Source organism: Drosophila teissieri, chromosome 2R (genome assembly GCF_016746235.2).
Source record: "Drosophila teissieri strain GT53w chromosome 2R, Prin_Dtei_1.1, whole genome shotgun sequence".
Taxonomy (NCBI): Eukaryota; Metazoa; Arthropoda; class Insecta; order Diptera; family Drosophilidae; genus Drosophila; species Drosophila teissieri.
This window is the reverse complement of record NC_053030.1, coordinates 18,962,098-18,974,193: the sequence shown is the minus strand read 5'-3', so window position 1 is coordinate 18,974,193 and position 12,096 is coordinate 18,962,098. Positions and strand designations below refer to the sequence as shown.

The 12,096-nt window shown below is 38.0% G+C and overlaps 1 protein-coding gene and 3 non-coding genes across 12 annotated transcripts in view; 3 read left to right on the top strand and 1 right to left on the bottom strand.

Moving 5' to 3' along the window:
• The window catches only part of LOC122614869 (protein hu-li tai shao), a 28,886-nt gene that overhangs the window by 13,549 nt on the left and 3,241 nt on the right, over nt 1-12,096 (bottom strand). For all 9 annotated transcript variants that reach the window (XM_043789568.1, XM_043789569.1, XM_043789570.1 and 6 more), the window contains 2 exons: nt 9,152-9,200; nt 18-144 (listed from right to left, as the gene is read on the bottom strand). In XM_043789568.1, coding sequence (XP_043645503.1) covers nt 18-113 — 96 coding nt within the window. In that variant the 5' untranslated portion in view covers nt 114-144; nt 9,152-9,200. The remainder of the gene's footprint in view (nt 1-17; nt 145-9,151; nt 9,201-12,096) is intronic.
• Nucleotides 5,026-5,107, top strand: Trnas-cga. The gene has a single exon. It is a non-coding gene; the product is annotated as a tRNA-Ser (tRNA).
• On the top strand, nt 5,427-5,499 carry Trnav-aac. The gene has a single exon. It is a non-coding gene; the product is annotated as a tRNA-Val (tRNA).
• On the top strand, nt 5,844-5,916 carry Trnav-aac. Its single transcript has one exon. It is a non-coding gene; the product is annotated as a tRNA-Val (tRNA).

Sequence of the window (12,096 nt, the reverse complement as noted above, 5' to 3'; positions counted from 1 at the left end):
CGACAGCCTGCACTTACCTGTTCAATATCCGCAGGACGTGCTTTGCTGTTGTCATCATCTTCGCCGGCAGTGGGATCTATGCCATTCTGTGGCGGTTGCTCAACTTCAGTCATGATTTATATCCCTTGTATTTCAGTTAAAATGCTGCAATTAAATGACGGAAAAGGGGTTTTTCCCAATTTAGAATAATTTCTTCCTCAACTTGACGCTCAGCTGGAAAATTTTCGACTGACCTTAAAAACTGCAGGGCAGTAGCACCAAAAAGGGGGTGGCAAACAAGAGAGAGTGGAAAACGAAGAGAGTGCAATGCAACCACCCAAACGAGAGAGAGGGAGAGCCTCTCAGAGAGCGGAAAATTGACAGGTTTCCCTGTGAATGTCAAAAAGTATTTTGGGGGAAAGCAGAGAAAGTGGCGGGGTGACAGAATGGACTGCCGCATATTTCCACTTTAGTTAATTTCTAATTTTGGCCAAAATAAATTTTAGATTTTAGGGGGAAATCTCTGGGGAAAACGCATATGTACATACGTATATTTTCCCCATACCCACGTGCTGAAACGGCAGCATAAACTGAATCGGTGAAATCTATTTTAAGATCCATTTGGCTTTTTGGGAAACCCTAAATTGATGCCTAGAAAATCAAAACGAAAAGAAGGAACTACTAGCTATCTCGATCACAAAACGAAAGAGCGAGAAACCAAAATAAACAAACCAAAATGTGTGCTGCTCTTTAAATGTTTAGGCGTGGTGCGTACAAATACCACGAATTTTAACCTTCAAATTGTTGTAACATTCACCATGCGAATAGTTCTAAAGATAAATAAATAATGTCACGACTAAGATAACAAATCGAACAACAATTTCTTGGCTCAGCCAAAAATGCAACCCGAACCAACAAAAAGAGAACCGACTTTGTTCAATTCCTACACGATGACACACTTGAAGCAACAATAAACCATAATTAATGTGCATTATGCTGACCCGATTTTTTACAACTACACCCACTAGCAATTCTATAGTTCTACGCGTAATTAAAGGCATAAAATGTGCCAATTTGGAGAGGAAATTGCTATAGGCAATGGAATGAAAAGAGGAAAAATTCTGGAAAAGACTACACAGTCAACATTTTGATATCCTTTCTTGGCTTTAAATAAAAACTATTTGATTTTAACATTTTTATTTAAAGTTTTTCTCTTTAACTTAAATAAAACAACGAAGAAAACACATTAAAAAACTTTCTTTACATCAAGATTTACATGTTTTTCTGTGCAAGGTATAACCTCATTCGTGGGCGGCATCTTTTGTAGTCAGCTTATTAGCTTAGGGAAAGAAAACCTGCTCACAAAAAGAGGAAGGCACAATGAAATTGCATTGCAAAAGTGCATTGCCAAAGGCTTTATTCGCTGCTGACTATGCCGTTTTGCTAATTATGACGTATTGGCAGGCAACGCGTGCCGCATATTTTAGTTCGCTCTTAACAACAATATCGTGATGTTAGGGTAATTGAACTTTGCTGCCAAACAGAACCCCACCGCAATGTGCGTGGGTGGCGGTAGAAGTTTTTAGTTTTGCCTGAAATAAAACCGAATAATGCTGAATAAACGCTTTTTAAGAGTGTCCACACAAAACAAAAAACAAAAAAAACGAGATGCAGACGAGCTAGGCAGTTTTGTGTGCGTCGGCGTTGAATAAACTTAACAAGCCAAAGAGTTTTTTTCCCGCGTGGGCTGATTCAGACTCCTCCGATTGGAGTTGGAGTTTGGAGGAGGTTGCGTAGGTGGCAAAAGGTTGATTAAAGTCAAGAAAAGAAGAGTTCCTACAGACGACAATTTGATTTCTCACGCGCTGCAATAGCCTTAAACAATTGAAGTTGCAGAGCAACAAAGTGCAACAGATAAAATGTTGAATGGCCCGAATAAATGCCCCACTGGTTACCGAATATAGTCAAAAGTGTCAATGGACAAAAGCCAATTGGAAATTGTATCAAAGCCCGCTTAACATTTGGTTTGTTGAACCTAGCAATGCCAGACAACTTCTCCAAATCACTCTTGATATCTTTTTTCTCTCTGACCTTTTTATACGGAAGACAATAATTAAATTTAGGAGCAGCTAATGCCACAGCGACGCCATTCTCGTCGCCACCGTCGCGTCAGCGTCAGACAATTGTTGTTGACATTATGCAATTACATCACACTTGTTTGCCGCGGGACACACCCATGTCTTTCAATGGATAAAGTGTGCCGGCTCCGAAACCGGCAAACCGAAAACATATACATACAGATGCAGTCAAAATAATAGTAGTGCCCACAGAGGTTTTCAAACAATCCAAAAAAACACCTTTCAAAACGTGTTCAGAAAATTTTTTTAAATTTTCAATGAAAGTTAACTCATAGTAGGTGATAATAATGAAAATTGACTTTGAAAAATGCATAAGACTTTTCAGAAAGAAATGAAAATGTTAAAATGGACCTAAATTTTATCGGTCAAAATAATAGTAGTGCATTTTTTCAAACAGCATCACAGCCAAATAAAACATTTTAAGTTTAAATGATAAAAACTATGTAATAGCCCTATATTTAATGTTTATTTTAGTATTTTGTTGAATAGCCTTTGTTGGCTATAACAGACGCACAGCGCTTATGCCTGGAATCAACTAAATTCTGGCATCTTTGCACAGGAACAGAGTCCCATAACCTTTGTACAGCTTTCCAGAGTTTAAAGCTATTACTCGGTTTTATTTCTGAGATTGCTCTCTTAACGTCACACCACAAATTCTCACTTGGATTGAGATCGGTTGACTCTGCGGGCCACTGTATGACTTCGACTTGATGGGCTGCGAACCACTCTTTGGCGAGTTTACTTGTATGTATTGGATCAATGTCCTGTTGAAAAGTCCAAACAAGTGGCATGTCCTCGAAGGCATATAGGAGCATCATCTCGTTTAAAATTTTTACATATAAATAACGATCCATGATGTATTTTACCCAATACACTGGCCCAACTCCATAATACGAAAAACTCGCCCAAATCATAATCGCTGAACCACCGTGCTTAACCGTTTTTAATGTATATTTCGGGAAAAAGTCAGATAAGGGTGGTCGTCTAACAAACTCCCGAGAGCCATGGCCTCCAAACAAAACTATCTTGGACTCATCCGACCACAAAATATTCCTCCACTTCTCCAAAGGCAAATTCAAGTGCTTTCTTGCAAACTTCAAACGGAATGTTGCATAACTTGCTGCATGTTTTTTTGTTAGTAACGGCACTTTTCGTGGACTTCTTGAAATGAGGTTTTCATCTCCAAGACATCTTATTGTTTCCAAACTAAAATTAATTTTACAAGATTTTTTTTAGGGCTGCAGTGGACCCGAAAGGATTGCTTCTTGCCTGTCTTGTTAAGCGATCTACTGACCTTTTGGTCAATAACTTGAACCGACCACGAGTTTCATTTGTTGGTTCATATTTGATTGCATTTCTAATCATTGTAGAAGAGCATCCGATAATATTTTGCACCCTGACATAAGTCTTTCCAGAAAAAATCAGTTTTTTAATGAGTTACCGCCTCTCGGCATTACAGTGTTTGCCACGCCCCATATATTCTGTACCTAATTTCAAAGAAGAGTCTAAAAATGATAGAAACTGTTAAAAAACACGCAAGAGTATTGTAAAATACCACAAACCTGGCTAAAAAGCGATTAAATTTAATTATTCTTGTCAATTTAGCTGGCACTACTATTATTTTGACTGGGTCAAACAAGTGCATCCTTGCAATTAAAGCCGAAAAAGAATGTAAAACGAAGAGAGAACCGAAAATAACTTTACGTTCTTAGAGAGCAAAGAATTAACGTCACTTGTGTGAAAAAATTATTTGAATATGTGAAGGCATAGAGGAAATAATGAGAAATAACGTGTTGCTTCACCGGCACTACTATTATTTTGACCGCAACTGTATATACACTTTTTATGTTGCGTAGGCAAGGCCGATAACACAGGTCTAGCTGCCAAATGCTCAACTAAACACAAAGGCACATTCTGTCCAAGATAACATAAATAAAAGTCAAACAATATAAACTCTAACCAAACTAAGGATGAATAACTAAATACTAAATTATCTTTTACCTGAATTGTTAAATCTATGAATATAAATATCTTGTCATGGACTTGTCTTCAGTTTTAAACTAAAATACATACATTTCGCACTTCAATTTGCACAGCTCAAGCCAAATTGACCCAGAGAACCAAACACCCTCAATATTCATATGGTTTTCACACATATGCTGGCGTTAATTAAATTTCCCAAGTATTCAATTATCGCGCAACGGAAGAGATCTTACGTAATCTTCCACTCAATCGAGCGCAGACCAGACAGCTGTCCCATCGCCTCAAGTGCGAGATGTAAGAACGGCAGGCAATAAGGTCGCTCGCAAATGAGTTCATTCAGTTTTAATAATGCAACAAGTCACTCAGTAAGTCAGTGGAGCACATGGCCAGATTCAATAATGATGATGATCATGTGGAAAGATTTTTTAAGCTACAGAAATAAAAAAAAACGACCAGACCACTCCCATATGGCGGCGCCAACAATAAATATTAGAAAAGTTACAGAAACCTAGAGCAGTAAAATAGTGACAAGTGTTAATAATAATAATTTGTAACCAGTCGCTTTTTGAGGCAAATAAAAATCTGTACATTCATTCGGTGAAGTAGTTTAAACCCAACCTAGATACTAAATAACTGCAGGCAAGGTTTTAGTTTTAAAAGTAAGTTACTTAGAAATGCCTATGATACTGTTGTATAAAATTGACGATGTGGATCACTAGGACGACTCACACACCGTGAAAATATATACGTTTTAATCTGCGAAACAGTGTCAATAAGAACTCGCAATGTTTGCAAGTCCCGCAGTAGAAGGTTTCGCACCAGACCAACCCCAGATTTTCCAACCAGCGCACCACGAATGAGTAAGACGGCTGTTCTGCTTCGACGCCAGTTAGTATATTTCACTTTGGACGCGCTCGCTTCACAAGCAGTCGTGGCCGAGTGGTTAAGGCGTCTGACTCGAAATCAGATTCCCTCTGGGAGCGTAGGTTCGAATCCTACCGGCTGCGATAGAAGTTTCTTTTTTACTTATGAAAACAAGTATATTTTTACAAAAAGGGACAAAAGTACTATAAAACAAAGACTTTTGGTAAAATTATCAAAGAAAAGGGATAATAATACGGATCCCGATTCAAATGTATAGCACAAATGTGCGTGCTTTTTGGTTTTCAAAAATATGTATATTGGTCCCTATTATTCAGTACACTTTTCATTCATATAAATTCATACAAATATATTTTTTAAATTATTTTCTGATGAATATTTTGTCTACCCCTATTTGTTTGCCACACCAAAACTGTTCGCTTTTCGGCTGCCCGGCTTTCAGCTGTTTCCGTGGTGTAGCGGTTATCACATCTGCCTAACACGCAGAAGGCCCCCGGTTCGATCCCGGGCGGAAACATGTCGTACTTTTTTATTGTTACCCTCACAATATTACATTTTTTTTTCTCGTGTCTGCGATATTTTTTAATCAATATTATCCTTTTTATAAATTAAGCCACCCAAATTTTAAACTATATAAGTTTCATGTATTAAAGTTGCGAAGCAGTAAAGAATATTTCTATAAACCTTAAAACCAAAAGGTGCAAAAAAGGAACATTTGGATTTAAAGACATCGTTGCTAACTAAAATCGCGTCAAACGAAAGAAAAAATAATGTTTCATTTAGTTTCCGCTCGTTCCATATTGAGCCAACACTCTATGCATAAAACGTAGTATTGTGACTATGGCTGCACTAGTTTCAACTGTTTCCGTGGTGTAGCGGTTATCACATCTGCCTAACACGCAGAAGGCCCCCGGTTCGATCCCGGGCGGAAACAGGTTGAATTTTTTTTGTTGCAGTGAAAATATTTATTTTTTTGTGCTTGTGGTTCAGCTCTTAATATATGCGTTTAAATATAGATAAGCTAAATGACACGCCGTCTGCCATTCAGGGGCATATCTGCGACCTGTCATCACCGAAATGTCTTCGTCGCGGTTCTGGAGCTTTATCTCTTCTCACATTTAGGCATTCGACGTGCGTGGAATTTCTTAATAAGGTAGTAGCAGATATTCTAGCCGGGGGAATACTTCTTCACATGCCCCTCGCTAATTTTGTTTGTTTTGCTAACAAGCTGCCAGTTTGTCTGGCTCGTACCCGTTCGTTCTTCTTTTTTCCTCTGTTTTCTCCTCTACTCAAATTAATTTATTTTTTACTTTACTTTAGTTCTCATAGTCCAGAGATCCACTACTAAACGTCTACCGAAAGTCGCGTGTGAGTCGCGTGTCTTGAATTACAAAATCCGCACATAAATCTCATCAAAATAAGCGCCAACGCCCATTGTGTATGAACGAAAAAATAAAAAGACTTGAGAAAAGTGCATAAATAAGACAATTGCTGCTTCTGGTGGAAGGAAAACAAAAGTTAAATGACAACAACAAGTGGTCAAATTGAACGAAAGGAAAATGATTTCTTCGCTTTGTTTCGGGCTTCTGCTTTTTGTCTGCCCTTGATGTAGCAAAAAGCCTTTTTTGTAAAGTCCAACCAAATGTATTTCTTTCGTTGCTTTGGTGTCTTTGACTCACTTGGCCAAAGGCCAGAAAAAAGCTTGCCCAATTTTTGTCTTTTTGATTCACATAAATTTAGTTTGTAAAAGTGCCAAATAAACTTGAAATCTGCACAGTTGTTGAGGTTGGTTGACGTGCATGGTGGATAATTAATTAATATTGCTTGGTGAATGGTGAAATATGAATGACAAAACTCTTGGCACATAAAATATAAATTTAGATTTACTATCGTCAAATTATTGTATTGAAATCAAACCAATTATCTTTAAGTTGCTTGTTATTGTATTTGCTCATCATACAAGTTAAGTCCTTAAAACAATCTTGTTTGTAAAGTATGACATCATCGAGGACATTGTCGCACCCAAATCCTTCCCCCTCATTCGCCACCACAACTCAAATAAAACTTCATCCCCCTTGGAATATGACGTCACTTCCTGTCATTAACTTAAAACGAAACGCAAACATAAACAGCCGGGCCAACAGAACCACCACCTCCCACCCAAGTGCGCCCACTCCAAGGATATTTTTACGAGCCGCGTGGAAGCATTTCCCGGCCGGCAAACCGTATTGGTGGCGCCACCATTCCGGCATTTTGTGGCGCCGCCAACCATCCAAATTGCATGGCAACACGATGATAATGAAAATGCCGGCCACAAAAATGAAAAGCCGAACAAAAAAAAGGAAATCAACACTGTAAGGACAATAAGGAAAGCCCAATCAAAACTTGGGCGTGTCGCTGGACAGGTATTTTCAGTAGGAATCGCGCCTCATTTCACTTGTCCCAGGAATTGAGGTGGATGATTGGTGGTTGAACTCTCGTGACCCCGACACGCGATCGGAGCCCGCTGCGTGTTTACGGTTAGTTTGAGTTTCCCGGATAATCGATGGAATGCCCAACAACACACATGTCCTTAGCGACAGTAACTTAATCTTGATACTAGGGCATATTTGCAATATTAAATGGGGTTTTAATTGCACTGCCGCCTACAGTCTACAACATCCGGTTCGTTTGGCAATTATTGAAGGGTTGAAGACTATCGACAGGACCTCATATGATGATTATTACGGGTTGCTGAACCTTTAGCCGCAATTAATGAAACCGTTTTAAGGGACTTTTTAGTTTCTCAACTATATTTACATAATTGAAACGAGCACATAGATTTATCGCTGCAAAATAATTGTTGTTAACTCAAACCAAGGCTGAATACATGTATATTCAAATTATAAACATCTATATAGGGCGTAATAAAAAAAATGATTTACAACTTCAATCGACCCACAGCTAAAATTGGGAATCCCCATGGAATTTCTAATTAAAAGCAAGCGAACATTATCCGACTTCTTTTGCTGTATACTTTTCTTATTGGCTTTGCGGTGATCGTAAAACGAACCTAATAGGAAACTTTTTACCCCGATTGCCAAAATGAAAAAAAGAAATGAAAACCGAAGTTGGTCTTCGGTGTGGTTCAATGACCCATTTATGAAAGTGCTAGATGAAGGCAAAACAATCCAATCTTCTTTGCCGACTGTCTGTTCATTGCTCCATTTATTCGCCACTGAAAGCCAGTGTACCATGCCCGAAGGGTAAATCTGAATTTATACATAGTGCATACATAGATATAATATATATATAGCATTACGCACATACTGAAATGGTCGTAAATGAAACAGTCGGTATAAAAAGCGCCAAGCAGACTCAACGCTTAAGTGGCTTTTAATTCAATTTCAAGCGAAGCAGAAAGAGAGCATAAAGAATGTATGATGTACCAGTACCAAAAAGTCCAGTAAAACAAAGGTCATCCCTAATTGAATTAGAGGTGAAGTTATGCGTGACATGTAAAGAGATCTGGGGGCACTGCTGCCAATTTAATTTTTCCCCCTCAAATGAGGTACAAAACACAGAAGATTTGCTGCTTTGCTTTTCCATTACTTGCCACCTACAAATATACTTATATCAGTGTGTCATGTAATCAGTTATAACTTTCTGAATCGGCTTATCGCACATAAAGGTATAGAGCCTCGCCTTCATGACATCATCTTTAGTTGTTGATTATAAAATTATGAATACGAAATCTATGCAAAAAGAGGGAATAATCTCCGCTTGAGTGCCGTACAAATCATGTATTTCTCTTTGACGGTCACGGCCTCGATTAGTTCTCAATTAGTTCGGAAAAAAAAAAAAAAAAAAAAAAAAAAAAAAAAATAGAATAAAAACCCGGAATACAATTAAATATCGCTCAAGTGTGGCGTTAGCGAAAAGTTCAAAGTTGAGAGAGGTGTGGCTTCCTCGTCTCTCTAAAATGAATTCAAACCTCTCCTCAGCAAACAAGAGTCAATAAAAACGAACGAGAGTCTCAATCACAATGATTGCAAAAACCAAAAGCAAATATGTACCGGCAGATAAAGTATAAAATAAGTCAAGAGGAGTCTCGAGTTTGTTTGCTTCGTTCTGTTATTGTTTGCTTGCTTAGCACTTGACTTATGGGCGTGCACCAGACTTAAACTCACCTTAAAATTGAATTTGTTGCGTGGTTATAATACTTTTATATTGATGTGCCTGCAAGGAAACATGAATAAGAAATCAAATTAGTAAAATTGAATAGAAATATTTTATTAGGTAAGGTAGTTTTCACCATTAATAATGTAGTAGCGAACTAATTGAATACTGATTTCAATTTTGTTAGCTTGAACAAGTTTACTATTTACAGTAGTCTTACAATAAAATAACAACTTGTGCAAAATCTCTATGGCTTTCTATACTTCCAACTTCATGGTGTCTTTTTTGTTATTAAAGAAGTAAGTATTTAATGAGCTTGCCGTGACAAAGTACATATTCTGTAACAAATTCTCCGAGCAGAGAGCATTTTCCCTTTTCTCGGCCGATTTTCTCGTCTTTCATCGCAAACAGAGAGTTTATTGAGATGCTGTGTCTGCTGCTCGGCGGTCAGCGCCTCTTTTCGATGATGTCATGTGAATATTTTTAGTTCGAGCACGTTAAAATATTTTCGTACTACTCGTTATTTTATATTGCGCTTTGCCCAGACACACACACACACAGATAGTAAACAATACAATCATATGAGACTCTACCAGCAAACAAAATAAAATAATTGAATTATCGAGGGGTAGGCTGAAACCAAAACTGGAATTCTTCGCCAGAGGAAAATCACTACATGGAAAAGCCAGAAAAATTTGCATACAAATTACTGCATTACGAGCTGATAAGCATATGGGTATGACCGAATAACAATTCAATTTAATTTAATAACACCTTTCTTCGATGCGCTCAGGTGATCTTGCACATTTCACTTGCCACGCACAATTGCAGACTGAAATTGGCCAATAAATACTCTCTAAATGTTTATGCGTGAAAGCCCAGACACGAAACTGCATTGCTAATGCAGTTTAGGCGCTTCTGGTGTTGATTTACAAACTCGGAGGATATAAACGATTATGTAAGCCGCCTCTTTCGTGCGCTACACAATTGCTTTTTTGAACCTCCCCCTTTTTTGTTTGTAATATTTCCTTTTTTTTTGGCATTATGAATTCATTTATGCGGCAACACGTTTGCGCTTATTGTTGCTCCAGCTCAGCTCAGCTCAGCTCATTGTTATATGATGATGATAATGATGGTCTTTTTATAGAGCTTTATTGTGTTGCCCTCGTGTTTGGCAATGCTTCAATGCAGAGATTGTGTTCGAAAAACCAGATTTTTATTGACATTTGTGCCCAGTATGAAAGTGGGTTAGCCAGGCATTTAAAAGAGGAAAATCATCTGACTGGGAATTTAGAATTAAAAGTTTAAATGTTGACGGAAGAGCAGCAATTGCAGTGCCATTTATTGTATTATGGTCAGCCACTTGTCACGTTTGTACAGCCACAAATGCAAATTACACTTAATTCCATAGTATTTACATTAATTACAACAAATTGTGGTAATTTAAGAATACGCCAAAAAAAAGAACAACATAAGAACTCGTTCCCATTTCCCACGCCCACACAACCGGAGAGAACGAAATTAGCCTAAATTCCAATTTAAATTTAGTTCAGTCGGATCAGACCGCCATAATAACAGGCTTTCAATCACTTTCGGTCGACAGAGAGGGGTATATATACAAAGAAAGAGAGGAGAGAAGATACAATTCAATTGAAGTTCAAGCGCCGCGCAGAAGAAATGCAAGCAAGAAATGTTAAAGAAGGCAAGAAATGCAGACACACAGCTCCATCATCATCTGCCCATCTTAACAGAAATTGTCTACATTTTTCTCCGCTTCGCTCCCCAACTTTTCGATATAATTATCCACATTGTTTTGCTTTCCTTCTGCGGGTCGCCAGCTTTTAAAGCTGAAAAAACAACAGCAAACAGTGACAAACACAGTTGACTGCACTTCAAGGCATTGTTTGAGTATGGAGATCTTTATCTTCTACAAATTATGTGAGTTTAAATATTTTTCAGAGTTCAAAAAGCTTTGAAAAATGTTGGATGCTTTTCTGTTGAAAATACAAGTCGATTTTATTTTTTGAACTAAACTCAATACCAAAGACTAACCGCAAAGAAGTTAATTATTTTTTTACTAAATGAAGATTTTGTTAAGGTTTCAAGCAAACCCTTTAAAGGGTGTAAAAGCTTCGACATGCTGACAACTCTTTTTTCTTTTCTTCCAAGATTTATGTTGTGTTGCGGCAGTTTGTTGTTGCCTGATGCGGCGGCCGTGCTGCTTCTGCAACTGTACATTTGTTATTGCTTGTCGCTGTGCATGCTGCTGTCTCTGTCTATCTCTTTAGCTGGGTTTCAGTGCCTGGTTTATTGTTGTTCTTGCTGTTTTATTGATGAGCTGCAGTTGTTTAGCCAGCAGCAACATCTCTCTTTTTTTTAATCTTGCTTATGTGTCTCTGTTTTGAAGCTTGGCACGTACGCCTCTTTTATTTATTTATGTGTGAGGGTTTACAGACTGGCTATCTCCCTGCCTCCCTTTCCTCGTCTCACTCTGTTGCATCTTTACGTCAATTGGCTTTGGGGCAGAAACGGAGTAGAATTTATTTTTCGATTTTCAGGGAGCCATAAATTTTGAGCACTGCGCTCTTGGACAAATTTGTTTTTCGTCTTAGCCAGAGTTGCCCGACTCGCAGGGAAACTCCACTGCAGGCCACATTAATCAAAATTATGCAGCTTAATCCTAACCATTTTCAAATCAATTAATCACCAGTGATGTGACGTCAGTGGGAAATTTGATAAGCACAATTTTCAGTTCCTAAATCAAAAGTCATTAGGACTGGTTGGACCCATCAAATGCATTTGCATTGACGGACACGCCTCAATGAAGGTTAGAAAGTTGGTATTTTCGTCTACTTGAAGTGCATTTCTTATCGTTTTTCTTTTTTGTTTTATTTGTTATTGTTTCGGGGGCTCACAATTTCGAATTTCCGTCTCATTTCCATTCCACAACATTTTT